The 16,432-nt window shown below is 27.6% G+C and overlaps 1 protein-coding gene across 7 annotated transcripts; it reads right to left on the bottom strand.

Annotated features, from left to right (window-relative positions):
• Window positions 1–749: 749 nt before the first annotated feature.
• On the bottom strand, window positions 750–13,839 carry LOC132952074 (C2 domain-containing protein 5). 7 transcript variants are annotated; one of them, XM_061024210.1, is made up of 21 exons: window positions 13,608–13,824; window positions 12,613–12,823; window positions 12,328–12,523; window positions 12,118–12,261; window positions 11,839–12,052; window positions 10,995–11,123; window positions 9,056–10,239; window positions 7,172–7,333; window positions 6,922–7,090; window positions 6,205–6,349; window positions 5,522–5,664; window positions 5,218–5,452; window positions 4,960–5,166; window positions 4,793–4,891; window positions 4,507–4,725; window positions 4,338–4,440; window positions 3,255–3,350; window positions 2,968–3,068; window positions 2,749–2,874; window positions 2,544–2,690; window positions 750–1,430 (listed from the first exon to the last, which is right to left on the bottom strand). In XM_061024210.1, the coding sequence occupies exons 2-21, from the start codon at window positions 12,787–12,789 to the stop codon at window positions 1,368–1,370; spliced, it is 4,059 nt and encodes a 1,352-aa protein (XP_060880193.1). In that variant the 5' UTR covers window positions 12,790–12,823; window positions 13,608–13,824; the 3' UTR covers window positions 750–1,367. The 7 variants fall into 7 exon arrangements, with proteins under 7 accessions (XP_060880193.1, XP_060880192.1, XP_060880191.1 ...); XM_061024209.1 differs by having other exon boundaries at window positions 752–1,430; window positions 2,968–3,071; window positions 13,711–13,839; XM_061024208.1 differs by having other exon boundaries at window positions 752–1,430; window positions 2,968–3,071; window positions 12,613–12,799.
• Window positions 13,840–16,432: the final 2,593 nt, after the last annotated feature.

Here is a 16,432-nt window from a genome sequence, read left to right as displayed (position 1 = left end):
TATCCCACTTGACCCTATACCTACAAATAGCTCAAAAAGAATCGCAATATTTCGAAAATTGTATGGTACATAGAAATTGTTAATACAAACATTTTGTGATAATGTTATGGATCTATGGTTTTTTTTTTAGTTATATTAAAAAACAACATCCGATTTTTTTTAAAACTGGTTTTGCGTAACAATCTTAGTTTTTCCTTAATATTTTATTTGTTTTTCCTGACACTTTTGCAAACTATAGCGAATTATTTACTTTTATCTTCCAAAGTACCAACTAGATTCACTTTCAATAAATAGACTTACTAAATTGTTCCTTTGATAACTGAAACTCTGGTATTGAAAATAAATATTACTGTTTCTCCACCTTTTTAATTTTGTTGTTAGTTTTGCATAATTATTAATAAAAGTACTTTACTAAAAATTAATTTTTACAAATCTGTTGCTAATAGAGAAAATTACTCCGATTTTATATTTTCAACCCCAAAGTACCAATTATATCAAATATGTTACCAGAAACTATTCTCAAAGTTAAGGAATGTCCTGCACCAAAACGTGATTACATACAAATAAATAAAAAAAACACATTATTTTTAAACCAATAGTTAATATATTCATCATTCCACTCAGAATCTACATTCATGGTTAAAATGAACTATTTCTAATCAAGATAAATAATTTTAAAGAGAAGAATAAGATACATATTAAATCAGTCCTTTTTTTGAATATATAATAAATATTTGAATCAACATTTATACTTTAGTTTAGAGTAATAAATAAAATAAAATACCAAAATTACTACACATATATATTTATCAATACATTATTAAATTCTGACACGTATAACTCAATTTATATTCGTTCTAAATTTTGTTTGCTATCTAACAACCATTTTAAGTTATTAAATGCAATTAAAATTTCAAGAAAGAAACAAATAATTGTTTTACAAAAAAAAAAAAAAATTGAAATGTAAAATATTTTATTAAAATATATTTTACTTTTTACAAGAAATATTTTATAGTTTTATAGTTTTTTAAAATTTGTTAGTAGAATATTTACAAAAACAAAAATGAAGTACATATCAATAAATAATAAACAACTGCTACAAAATAAGAGATTCATTTAATTATTTTAAAAACCTATAGTAATTTGTTAATATCTTACTTAATGCAAGCATAATTAACTAAAAATTGATTTTAAAAGTTTTTGTTTAAGTACATAAGTCTAGTAAATCATTATTGTCAACTAGGTATATAAACATATTATAGATGTTAAATAATTATTTGAAAAAGATCATTGTCAATTAAAAATATTTATAATTTATAAAAAGCTATACATATACAAATATACAACAATAATCTAATAAGTAATAACTAATCCTCATTAAAGTATGATACTTCAACTACATCACCTCCAACATTTAGAAGACATTGTCCCTAAAATTATAATGAAATAATTAGGTATTGAATATGTGTTTATTTTTACCAGTATAATCAGTAATAATAAAGAAATTATATATAGAATTATATGTATATACTATAAGTAGAAACCCAAGTTGAAGTGGCAAGAGGATTATTATTTTTATTTAGTCACCGTAGAAATGAGTTTACACTAATATTTTAAAGTCTTATTATTAGGGTTTGAGACTTCTTTCATTTGCATGTTTTTTTATAGTGGTCGTGGACTATTTTAGGTAAGTTATAAATTTGTTTTATGAAATGACAAAATTAATTACAAAACTTTGTATTTGCATATTTTGTTATATTTTAGGAAAAATACATATTTGAGTAATTTTTAGCACATTTCATATTTTTATGTAAGTAAAATTGTCAAGAAAAATCAAATTTGTATATCATTGAAAAATATTTCTTTAAATAAATTATGTTCGTGTAGCATAAGTGCAAATAGGCAATACCTCCTGAGATTTGGGGAAGCTAATCCCTGAAACCCTATTCAATAAGCTAAAAAAAATTTTAGAAAATGTTAGGGAGGGGTTAAAATTGTTGGAGGAGGCTTACCTCTAAACCCCTCTCCTATTATATATAGGTATGGTACATAGGTACTAAGATTTTATGAGTATATTTGTGTCAAAACTGTGGTAAAACTAATCGACATCTACATTCTAGATTGTACGAAGATACGTGTTCATTTATCAGGCTGTTCTCATTTCACGTTATTTCTCAACCTAGTACATGTGCCAGTATTTTTAAGAATCAAGTTGATTTATTTCAGTATAGTTTAAAAATGCCCACAACATGCACTTATAATCTCTATATTAATCAATAAATCTATATACATTAGAATTAGTACAATCAGAGTAGAAATTATTTTCATTATATTAATTAATAATTATGTACCTACTTATTTTTGAGTTTTTTATTTCCAAAATTGTAATATGTTATATCATGTTTTATGCATTTTTCAAAAATAATACAAAATTTAGCTGCAGATATTTAAGCATATTTTGACAATTTTAACTGTATATTTTGATAATTTTTAGTGCAACAAGTCCCGAATCCTACTTATTATCATTGTTCTATATAACTTACTTGATTTTTATGAGGATTATTAAGCAAAATACATTCATTCATAAAGTAAGCTACCATTGCATTTCCACCAAGTGCGGTTACATGTGCACGTACTATTGCCATTACTTCGGCAACAAAACAATGAACAAAGCCACTTAGACCACCACTCTAAATTATAAATAAATTAGTTATAAAAATTAAATTACTTAATCACGTATTTTTTTACCTCTCTAATGCATGTGCTTTCACGTATAAAAAAAAAATTTAAATTTCCTAAGTATCGTTCGATCTTGGCACCAGGTATGTAAGTCATTGGTGTAATATCCACACCATATCTATCTTTTGGAGCAGCCTGTAATTATATCACACATTATGTATAATGTATAAAACTAATTAAAAAATAAATAAATTAGTGTATTGATACATTTAGGAAATATTAACTTACATGTGTCGACAGTCTATTCGGACGAGGTGCTCGTTCAAATTTTCTTACTTTTTTTTCCCCGTGACCTAATGAAACATCTTCTTCTAACTTAAAAATAAGTTCTTCTATACAAAACAAATTATAAAATAGAAGCATAGCCTTAAAAAATTGAAAAATATTTATAATTAAATAAATACATTGGTTGTCAATAAAAAAAAAAAAAAAGTATAACCAATAATAAATTGTATTATTTGGTATAATTTTATTTATTTATCGTATATTAGTGGTATAATAAATTGTAGACTTACCGGTTTTTTGCTCAAAATCTTTTAAAGGTAACTGTCTTCGTCTTAAAATTTGTTTGGCAGTTGTTTTGTCAGATTCGCCAAGACCTAATGCCATACCTAAAATGAAAATTCAACTAATATTTAATTAATTATATTATTGATGTTTGATTTGTCTGATAGTGTTCATTTTGCATCTTATAGCCTCAATTGTTTTGATATAATAGCCAAAAGTACTTATTCAGCAACCAATTACAGAAGATACCGCTTAATGTGGACATGTTGGGACCAAACTCATTTCCCCACATTAAGCAGTTGCCCGTATAAACCGAAATTAGTAAGTTAGTAATCAGTATATATAAGAATTGGGACCGTACCATTTTGCACGTATTCCGCGGATGCCTATATTAACCGGTGCCCACATTACGCGGAATCCACTGTATCTAATAATGATGTGCATCTTCAAAATGCCATCTTATTGATATAATGGTAGTTGATTTACTTGTCAACTCATCTACTTATTATCTACCAAAACCTGACCACAATGTGTTTGGTCGGGGGAAAGGAATAAATAAACTCCCTGAAAAAAAAAAAAAATACTAGAACCATCACTAAGAGCTCAACTCCATAAAATATTATGTTGTTATTTTCAATTAATAATATAAGTAATAATAATAATGGAATTATTAAATCCAAAATTAAACCATGGATCCACCACTGCGCCTAGTAGAATCCTGCCTCTATTGTATTTCCTTTTAAGAAAAAAATTTACAGTTGATTTTTCATCAACAATTATTTTATAAAATTCAGACGCACGTATTATAGACAAACTCCAACCAATGAACAATTTAAAACTAACCTATCCAGCAACATTGCTAAAGAGTCGTAGTCATATTGTAAATGTCATTAATCGTTATCGCAATACTGTCCCACTGCGGTCTATGATAATGTGCGTATAATATAATATAATAATAGGTAATAATAATTGTAGGTCACCAACAACACCTTGTACAATATGGTAGATCACCGGATACACCTAAAAAGAGGTAGTAGATCACCTGCTACACGAATGCCTTGATGGCTAATGAGAAAATAAAGATAACTAACCAACAATTGATATTTGCAATTCATCTGGTTCTGGAATATCAATCTTAAATGATAGTTTTCCCAGTCCACATGGTGTCATCCTCCTAAGTTTGAAAAATAATCCCTAAAAATTATAAATGTATATTATGCAGATATTTTTCTGTTGGTTTTTATAGCAAATATGGCTTACTTGAAGCATTCGTTGAAGTTGTTTGTCAAAGTTTCCATTGGTGTAATGTGCTTTAGATCGCCAAACTTGAGTAAACATTTGCAAATTACACACTGGTTCCATAGGGAATACTTCTGAACCAGTTCCAGGAAGAACATCGGTATTGGATAGTAAAAATGAACCTGGAGGAGTTGGCTCTAACAATTGAGATACTACATCTAAATCCTCTGCATCATCCATCTAAAAACAAAAATGAGTTGAATTATTATTTCTTAACTTAAAAAAAAATGCTTAAGATAATTTATACTTCTAAAATACACGTGTCTCTATTTCCATAACTTAAGTTTATATCAGGTAAAGTAGTTTTTCCGGTACTGTTAGAAGACATATTTTCAGATTCATCTTCCTATGAATAAAGTAATAATAACAATTACATTTTGTTATATTATAGTATTTATATACCAATATCATTACTTTTTGAATAAGATGATAATGTTGTCTATTATTAACCACAGCATCGTTAAGTAACTTTTGAGCACGTAATACTTGTTGTTGATCTGGGTGAGCCCAAGATTTACCAGCTTTTACTAATGGTAGTGGTGGTTCAGGCAAACAAGTAATGTACATAGCAGTACCAGTAGCATGCAAAGACACCACTCGTTCACCAAGACAAACTTGAATCTAAACAAATGAAGGATTATCAACCTACCAAGATTATAGCAACTTATTTACTTTAAGTCCAAAAATGGCATTCATTCCTTTCACTCGTAATTTATTCAATAACTGACTATGCAGTTCATATTCAAGAAATGGTAATCCATCCGATATTTCTTTAGCGTTCATCTCTCCTTTAAGTTCACGTTTATTACGGCAAACAAACGTTTGCAATAGAGTTCCAGTACCACGAATAGTAAGTCTTTCCATAGGTTCCAATGACGATAAAAGTATATGTGGTACTTTATATCGCCTATATGTACAAAACAGTATAAAATAGAATTAATAAGATTCAAAACAAATCTTAAGTTAAGTTTCTTACTTGCATGTGGAACAATACTTCATATTCATAGAAAATGGTACACTATGCTCATTATATGGTATGTGACAAATAGAACATGGTAAAGAATCCAATTTTTCATGACTATTACTTGAAGAGTGTTTATGAGTTCTACTGTTACATGACTAAAAATAAATTTTGAATAATAAAATATTTGTTATAATATGAAAACATAAAATTCTTAAGAGCACTAAAAACTAAAAATAAACAAGAAAAAATATTGTGCAATGGTGATTACTGATTACATAAGTAATACAATGATCGTTACCTTATTTTTTCAACAAAAATATAATATAAAACATACATGTATAATGTACACAAAACCGGACGTAAAAAATTAAATAAGCTAAAATAGACCAAAATAAATTAAATATAATATTACAATTTCTCATGTTTATTTTGCAAAATATGAATCAATTTGAAAATCTTTAGTTATTGAATATGGGTTACTAAAAGAAAAAATTAAACCCTAACAGTATCTAATAACTATAAAAAAAAAATCTCAAGCGTTAACTTATTAAAAATAAATAAATTAGATGTATTCAAACAATCTTTTAAAAATATTTGTTGTTTAATTTTTTTATTATTTTAACAACATTAGTTTTAATAGTGTTGAATAGTATTGTTTAATTTTATGTTTTAAAAGTAATTTTCTATTAACTCACATATGTACTTGAGATTGAAGGTTCTGGTATATCTGCAAGAGGTGCACTGGGATAAATTCCAGAAAAATATCCACCTGGATTTACTGATGGCATAAGGTTTACAACTGCAGCTGTTCCCATTGCACTCAACACACATACATCATCACTGTACAAAAATTATAACAATATGTTGTTTTAATAAAATAAATTATAACATTTTGATTGCTTTTTCATTGGAATGTGTATAGTTTAAACTTAAAAGAGTAGGTACCAAATATTTAATATTTATGTAGTATTTATAAATATTGATTAATAGCAAGCCTATTGTTAGATATCCCCCCCTCCCCTAAAACAAAAATTTTAAACCAGGACCAGTGACCACCCAGGATTTTAGTGACGAATTCTAGCCTTACATGCTCATGTGTTTCTAAGCCAACTGTAACCCCCCTACAAAATCCTAATGGCCATAGTCGCCAATGCTTAAGATCAATAAAAAAAAAAAAACTAAGTTATACACCTAACACATAAGAATTACTATTCAGTTACTGTTGAAAATAGGACCACTAACTGGTACTAAGTACTAGTAACTAATAGTTTCTACTAAATATACTTAATGCTATTGCTATATTAAATATACTTTCTTTTTACTCAATTTTTGTTTACACTATCTGTTACAATAGTACTTAAACCTTAAACTTAATTAATAAATATTATTGAATTATCTTATATAGTATATACCATATTGAAGTATGTTCGGAATAACCCAAAATTACATTACAAGACAATGCTCTTGCGTGTGATCTCATTTCAAGTCTTAATTCACTCCACCAAGAGTCTCTACTTTCTGGTTCTTCCATGTTGGACATGCGTTCGAGCAGTTTAACTGATTTTGCATTTACCATACCACCTAAATATTTTTTTTTGTTAAATTACTTTATAGTTTAAAAAAATGATTATTTAGTAATTTAATTTAAAACTATTCACTAACCTAAATGAACAACAAAACCAGGAGGATATTTGGTCATTGTAAGAAATGGATATTCCATTGCATCCAATGTGTCTTTGCTTAAAATTGAGCGATGAAACATTGTGTGTCCGTGTGATCGATGTGAACTAACTGTTGAACTTCCACTTCCCGTTAAACTATTACCTTAAAATTTATTAATTTATTGTTAATATAAGTTATAAGCAATAGATATATATTATAATATTGTAAATAATTTTATTATACGTGCTTAACGTCTTTTAATAAATATAATCATTCGAAATTCATGTATACAATATTTACTAAATTGTTTATAACTATACTAATTAAAATTGTTCTGGTTATACTGTATTAGTGAAATATGTGATTATCATATTTAATACATTAAATTGTAATAAATATAAAAATCATTAAGAATTAACTTTTTTCAACCTTATTTTGTAAATGAAATTATAATATAAGATTATTTTATTATATATTTATAGTTCAGAATGATGCATGGATATGTACTATTGATTTTCTCATGTATTTGTATTTATGTTTATAAGTATGGACATATTTCTTTGGTAAAAAAGAGCTTTTAATAGTTAAATAATTAACATGTTACTGTGGAGGATTATTCAATAAATTGTATCAATATCATATTTTATTCTATGCAGTTGTGTAGTCTGGGACGTATTTAAGGGGGGCACATCCATTCACAGTGATTTATACTTTATTATTAGATTATTTTGAGATATAAAATATGAGATAACTTATAACCATGTATAATTTGAATTTTTTATTTATGCCTCTCCTCTATAATACGCCCCTGTATATAGTGTAGAATACAAATTATTCACCCTCCACCACCATGCACTAAACAAAACACTAACTATCATACTTATGTTGTATATTTATTAGTTGATTATTAACCAAACTTATGTGAAGTGTAAATGTATAATAAGTAATGTATGAAAGTAAGAATTAATAGTAAGAAATAATCAAAATGTATAATTCGCCAAGATAGAACAATACAGCAGACTACAGACTAAGTAGAATATATACTGTACAAAATAATTAACCGAGGCGTATTTAGAGGAGCAGCAATTATTTATATAGTTCATACCTTGTATAAAAATGGTTATTATGTATTAGCCATAATAACAAAATTTAAAGGCTAACAAACAATTAAAATATATTAAACTTAGATGAAGAACCTATTGAATGGCACACAGAAAAAGTTAGGAGATCGTAATATTGAACATTTTGGACGAAAGAATTTCTAATACCACTGATGAATAGTGCATAATGAAGAAAATGTACACACAACATATTATTGTTCTTACCTGATTACAAAAAATGTTCACGTGACTGAAAAAAATTATTTTATATATTTATTATATTTTAATTTTAATAGTTAGTTTTATTAACCTATTATATTTAAATAATAAAATTATAAGAATTTGTGAAATTAATTTGTTATGACTCATGAGTTAAGATGTATAAAATATAAATAATTGTAAACTTCATTTCATACAAAGTATAGTTATCATGCATCATGCATCATCTTCATCTTGGAGCAGTTTAAATAATTTTATTATGAATAAATAAAAGTGAATTTATGACAAACAAATAACATAGGCATTGTAATAGATAAAAAATATATTACTAAAACATTTTTTTTTTTAAATGGATAAAATATAAATCATACAAGTAAATATAAATCTAGTTTAAGACTTAACATTTTAAAAACAATGACATAAAAAAAATTCAAAAAATTATGAGTTTTTGTAAGACTGTAATAAATAATAATTATCATAGAATACAAATAATATATCTAAACAATATACATAAACACCCATATATATATTGGAAAACTAAACAGTGACCCTAGATATATATTACCTTTTGGTGCATTATTGATTTCTGAGTCTGATGACCTTCGATGCATTGGAAGGTGTGTGACTTTGCTAGGTGATTCGGCTGTTTCAACGTTCCTGTCATCACAGTTAAAAGCATGCGAAGAACACTCGGATGCAGTTATATTATCAGAGAAAACAGGACAAACATTTTCTTCGAGTTTTATTAAACTGGGTTCATTGTTAATTATACATTCTACATCAGAATTAGAGACCATTGGCAAAGGTGGCGTGTTGTGTAAAATTGTACTCTGTGAATTACTAAAACTACTAGAGTTATAAGGTGACACGCTTCTGGATGCACATACATCTGTTAAACAACTACTAAGAAAACTAGGTTTAATGTTGCTTAGATAAACAATTTTAGAAATCGGAGGCGTATTGGGTCTGTCTGTAGATACTATTCTTGACAATGGAGGAGTGTTTGGCTCCTGAAATAAAGATTCTGAATTTGTGCTCACAATATCAACTGAATCTGAATCAATGGAGTCTGAAGAGTCTGAGTAATAAGTAGGGTTATCAGATATACAAGGAGATGACTCTCGTACATTAAGTTTTGAGACTTCAAACCCAATAGCCATTTCTGACTCTGCCGTTGAATCAGAAATCGAATTTAATGAACTAGATGAAGGTAAAATTAAATCAGGTGCAGCTTTTTTGCCTTGATCATTAGGGTGAAACAAATACTCTAAAGATAATTTAGAATGATTTGTATCAACACTTGGTTGTCTGGTTAAAGGACTTCGTGAATTGTAGGGTTGTGTTTCTTCAGACTCTGAAGGTAAGTCAAAAGATGAATTAAAATCCAAAGTAGCTTGTGCTAAAAATGCTAAAGCTGAATTACAAGTATTATAATGTCTATCGTGATCTGATGATGAACTAGCAGATTCTACTGAAGTAGAGTACATTTGTTTTTTTTTGTTTTTTTGTTGAGAATTTTGGAAAGTAATAGCTTTCAAAAACCTATTTTGTCTTTTAAATTTTGATGTACGCATGTCTTCTTGGTTAAATAAGCTTTTCATACTAGACAGTTCAGCAAAATCTACAGTATTTGATTTTAGAATATGGGGAGACATTTTACGGATAGAATAGGATTTTTTATTTTTGTTAATAAATGAACTAGTATGGTTAATATTATCAGTTTGTACAAATGAGTTATGAAAATCCAAACTTCAAACAAATAAAAACAAAAATGAGAATAATTAATATTGTTTTGAAAATATTTACTTACAATTACCTAATACTTATTTAGTAGTAGACTGTATTTTTTTCTGCTACATAAATGTATTAAAAAATTTCAAATATTTTAAGATTACACATTTAGCTAGATGGTAATATTGTTGTCGGTTAATTGACAATCAATAACACGTCAGTACAGTGGCGTGTATCATACAAAAAATTGGTGTTGCTCAAATAATTTTAGGAAACCTACATAATACTACCCCTCTGTTGTACCGTCCTATAAAATTACCTATTTTTTCATCTATCAATACTCACCCACCCATATTTAAGGTGTTGCCTGAGCAACACTTGGACCTTATGTTACATGCCACTGTGTCAGTATCAATGTATACAATATTATACAATATACATATACATATTTTCTTTGAAAGGCAATCATTACATTTATTTTTGCATATGCATAATTTGTTTATCAAAATAAATTATATATAAATATATGATATATACAATTTTAACTTTACATTTTTCAACTTTTGTAAAAATATAATTTATTGTTTCATTTATTTAAAAAAAATGTAAATCATCATAATAGTATAATAGTATTAAAAAGTAGAAGGTAAATAAAATTTGTATGCTTATCATTTTTTTTTATCATATAATATCATAAATAAAATAATAACACGACTAGATAAGTAATATAGGAAGAAAATATTTAAATAACAATTTAAAAATAATGTACTTACTCGTCAATTGTTGGCTGTAAATTTAAATTTACTGATGGTAATGTCAAATGTCGCACTAATGTAACTGCAGTTCCAATACCACGGACAACAATCCCAGATTCTCCTTCCAAATCAAAATATTGATTATAGCTAGAAAAATAAAATATAGATATTATAAAAATTGGTCCACAGAAACCGTGGTTTGAACTTGAGACATTCTGTACTAAAATACATAGAAGTGCCACTGTGTCAACAGGTGTATCGCTTTAATAATATTTAATAATTATTATTATCAAAACATTTAAAACCAATAGCAACTATTTACAACCAAACATTTCCATCATAAATCTCAAAATCTCTGTATGAGCACCTTCCCGGATTGGACCTCTAATTTACCTTTTTAAAATTAGCCTATCTTCTTCTTAGAGATCTAATCTATCTCTGTATCTAATTTCATCACAATCGGATGAATGGTTTAGGAATACACAAAGGATACACACATAGACAGACGACAAACATTCATTATTATATAAATAGATAACCTATAACATTTTAAAAATAGTACATTATCTTTGTACAGTAAATAGTAAGACTCCATTATTTTGGTTACCTAATAGAGATGGTTGCATTTCATGCAAATTAAATAATTCATAAGACGTATATAGAACCACTCTTGTGATTCAGTCTTAGTGTTAAAAACTGATAATTAATAGTTAGTTAAGCATTACGTTTGGAATCCTAAATATTAAATTACCTAAATGTTGAGATATCCAACCTCAATATTATATTTAATGAGTCTGATACATTTAATTTTAGAAAGGTATTCATTGCAACTTTCAACATAATGCAAAATAGAATAACTAACCCAATTACAGCATTTGCTCCAAGCTCCAAAACCTTTAAGCCTATACGTCTCTGTACTTCATTAGAAAGCTTTAGAAATATAGTTTGTCGTGCTTCATTAGTAGCACGAGGTGTACGAATTTTATCTAGCCACTGATATTCAGGATCATCTTCAACTACTAATTCTTCAACAAAGCCATGCACCCATTCTGTATGTGCTGTTATTCCCGCTCCAGCTGTTAAATAAAAAATCAATTTAAAATCAATTTTATAAATATATTATTTACAAATATATACTAACAGTAAAAAAATTGAATTCCACATGAAGATTGACGAAATCTATTAAAGTCTGAAAATAGTTCTACTTTTATAATGATATGTACTTCACCTCGAATACCATGCATTGTATCAAAAACTGGAAACCATCCAGATACCACAGATCCCCCTAAAACAATGCAGTATGTTTAAGAAAAATATCTTATGCGCTAAAGGTGGTATGTATAATTTGTACCTGTTGTCTGACTCTGGTTTGAAATCAACGTATCTGCTAAAATTTGTTGACCTGATAATTGAACAACTGTTGGCTGTGGTAAAAGTAATGGATTTAAATTAAAGTATACTTTTCCAATTGCATCATTAGCTGAATATGTATCATGATCCATTATTCTAATTTGAAGAGGCTCATCTTGAAGTTCTATATCATCTAACTGATATCATAAATAGATTCAAATTAAAGTACTTTTTAAACCAAGAATTTGTAATTATATTATATTATATTATATATTATAATACTCACTTCAAATTTATACCACTCGGAATTCCATTGAGGGTTTAGTGACTTCCTACAAACATCAGTCTTATATGTTGTGCTTCCAAGCTTGACTTCAACGTAAGCATCAGTAGTATCACTTGACCGGTCCATGACTGGCAAATTTCGGCCAGCCACTACACGTACCTTTACTTTTCCTGGCATCTTCTTAATACTAGTTATAAGTTACACCATACCACTATTGATCAATGGTTTAATATACAAAAATATTATATTAACTAAATGAAACATTAGTAAATAGCATATAATTACTTATTAGAAAAAAATATTAAATAACATTTTTTTTTCAAATTAGATGTTTTAATGGAGAATCAACTGTTAAGACTTAGCGATTTTAGTGATAAAATTGAATGAATCATAGGCAGTATTTGGCACCAATCTTTATAAATCACAATGATATAAAAAAAACAATTTTCACCTGACCACACTGAAAAATGCTTAGTTACTTTATAAAATTAAGACATGGATATTTACTTATATATTTGGGATTATAGTATCCTACCAAAGCCACTGGGATATTTATGGGACCTCTTTAACATGTGTGTTCGGTATTACTGTTTTAAGTACCAAGTACTAAGTAATATCGGTACTAAGTATTACAAAGACAATAATAGTAGGTTTCAAACAAGATATCAAAAAAAAAACATATAATGAAAATGGATAACGTGTAGAGATTTGAGTAGTATGAAACAGAATGCTAGATGGATTTGTTATCATAGTTGAATTAAATGTGACTGCAGTAGGCATTAGATTCTATATCTAAAATTGGTGTTGTTCAAATTGAATCATTGAACATACACAAAAATCTTTTAAAGACTCCCAGTCAGTAGCTTTATAAAGTAACCTGGGACTCTTTTTTTATTGTATGTCAAAACCTAACTATTCATAATGATCAGAAAATATTACTCCTAAAAGCTAATAGCAGTGGATTACTATAAAAGTGTAAATCAAATAATTATTACCTCCTCGAGGTTATTAATGACACGCTTTACAATGGACTATGGAGGTCAACTCTGGATGTAAATAAGCAGTTGAAATTAACATATAAGTAAATTAGATTAATACCTTATACACCAAGAGTATCAACATTTAAAACAACTCATAAGTAAATCGAACACAATTAATAAATTAATTATTGAACATTTTGAACCGGTTTAAACCACGGACTAAGATATAGTGATATCCGCAGAATAATTTATTCTGTGATACTAATACTAACTGATAAAAGATAACAGTATAAACAGCTGTTACTTAACATCACGAACTACTACATGTATGAACATAATAATATTATGTATATTATACAGTTATACTTTTAAAGTTTTTAAAAGGATGTCCCGAATGTGTTGTATCCGTGTTACAAATGTACAACATAGCAAAAACTGTTTTGCGCAGGACAACTTTTCTCGAACTATACATATTTGTTGTAGAACTACCAGATATTCACAACACGTAAAGAAGAACTTCATCTGTGCAACAGCGTGCTTTTTTTAATAGCACTATTCAATCATTTTTTATTAGCAAATGAAAAAAACAAAAAAAGCAAATGTTTAGAAGCAAATAACTTTTATTGTATTTATGACTTATGTTATCTGAAATATGGGCACGCTGTTGCATAGATAATTTCCCACCCTATATGTTCAGAAATTTTGGAGCCACTACTACAAACACTGAAAAACAAAATTTGTCCCGCGCAAAACAGTTTTTGCTATGTTGTACATTTGTAAGACCGAGACAACACATGCGGGTGTGACATCCTCTTAAGTGAGTTACGATCATTTTTAATTTACGCTATAATATTATATACACATAAGTTCCTAAAAAATTGAACTATCGTAAAAACCAACATATACGAACACAGATAATGTTCTTACCATCAAGTTTCATGATAAGTCGATTCACTCTAATATCTTACGTACTTGTAGGACAGAGACAACAAATGTCCTCTTAAAAATCTCGGTGAGTCGCGGCTCGCGGGAGCACGAATCAGGTGCCTCCGAGGGGGGGGGGGCATTTGGCACATGCCCCCCCAGGCTTTCAAAAATGTTTAATTTCTTAATACATATTATATTTGATATTTCTCCTTGTGAAATGTGAACATTAAATTATTATATTAGATTATTGAAATTAGATATCCAACAATTTTAATTTGCCCGAAAAAAACATTATTATGTTATTAATATGTGACGTGTATCATGTAGGAACGTATCGCCACTCGCCAGACCCTACTACCCTAGACCAGTGGCGGATAGGTTTATATTTTTTTACCGGAAAGTAATTTGAATAAGGGCCCCCAAAAAATAAGACGCGAGCGACATTTTATTTTGATATAACAATACAATACAAAACAATATAATACGTAATATAGGTACTCTTAATACAGATTTGAGAACGATTTTGGTTTAGCAACTTTTCGATTTTTAAAATTTTTTTTTTTTACGTGTATTTAAGGGTGCTTTTTAAGAATGTAAAAAAAAGCCCGGACAAACTTCGTTTTGAAGTTATTGATAAAAAAACTTCAAAATCTAAATTTTTTTCGTAACGTGCATTTAAAAAAAAAAAAAAATTAGAATTTAATTTTTTCAAATTTTTTTACCACAATGTGTGTCTTATGGTGCTTTGTAAGAATGTAAAAAAAAAAATCACAAACTTTGGATGACTATAACTTCCAAATTAATGGTTTACGCAAAAAAAATCAAATAGTTTCAAAATCAACGTTAAAAACCAGACCTTTTGAAAAAAAAAATTTTAAAACTAAAAGCGTATAACTACTACATTGATACATTATATTTAGTACAGCTATAATCTACCAATATTAAATACGATTTTCTATAACTCTAATCTAAGAATAAATCTCAATATTCCCAATGATACGGCCAATACGGGGAACAAAAATAAATATTGTTTATAGCTAAATGATTATCTTATTTTTCTTGTAGAGAGGTTAAAAATATTAAATTAGTCAATTTGCATCTTTATTCAAATTATTTTCAATCTTCATATCACACAAGGTTCAGTACTTGGTAAATGGTCCTAGGGCTCTCCACGCTCCCGGTCCTATCCGCCACTGCCCTAGACCGTGTACTAATTAGTAATTTGTGGAAAACAACATTATTGGTAAATAATCATAAGTCATAACATTGTAATTTGTAACATGTTAAATATAATTTTTTCGACAGACGGTTTACGTATATATCTACGTATCATGACGATGGCATATAGCATAACGACATTGCGACAAAACACGAAACATTTTGTTTTAGCTAAAAAAAATGATATAATATTATATTATCTAAGATTTGAAAATGTAATATAAGATTACTCATAAGTTTGTCTACCTTTATCAAAAAAAAAAATATCTACAAGAAACTTAAATTAAATTTTTATGAGCGTCTGAAATTTATATTTTTACAACATTTGATATTCACTCGATTTCTCATGTAACAATTTTCTTATTTTATTGTAATTAAAAAACGAATGGCTGTAGATACTTGAAAATTTCACTGAATGTTTATATAAGCATTTTCTATACACCATAAAATTTTGAAAATAATTTGACTCTATTTGAGCTGTTTAAGGACATTGTCAGTTTTCAATTTTTTTAGTTTTTTTTCTATAAATATCAATAAAATTTTATTTGTTGGGTAAAAAAGCGTGAATATTTAATATAAGGCTCCTGATTTATCGTTCTAATAGCAGTTGGAAAATATTAAAAATACATAGGCACAATTTTTTTTTATAAGCATTTAAAGTTCAAATTTTGACAACATTTATCAAATTTATAATT

Source organism: Metopolophium dirhodum, chromosome 9 (assembly GCF_019925205.1).
Source record: "Metopolophium dirhodum isolate CAU chromosome 9, ASM1992520v1, whole genome shotgun sequence".
In the NCBI taxonomy this organism is placed as follows: Eukaryota; Metazoa; Arthropoda; class Insecta; order Hemiptera; family Aphididae; genus Metopolophium; species Metopolophium dirhodum.
The sequence above is the reverse complement of the archived record's forward strand: the minus strand, read 5'-3'. Positions and strand labels throughout refer to the sequence as shown.

What these genes read in the sequence shown, in the direction of transcription:
- LOC132952074 (XM_061024209.1), bottom strand. Translation starts at nt 12,789, where the DNA reads ATGCCAGGAAAAGTAAAGGTACGTGTAGTGGCTGGCCGAAATTTGCCA. An exon ending in TGGTTTTGTTGTTCATTTAG is followed by an intron (nt 7,091 to 7,171) that starts GTTAGTGAATAG and finishes AAAAATATTTAG; the next exon opens with GTGGTATGGTAAATGCAAAA. An exon ending in TCCGAACATACTTCAATATG is followed by an intron (nt 6,350 to 6,921) that starts GTATATACTATA and finishes ATTTTTGTACAG; the next exon opens with TGATGATGTATGTGTGTTGA.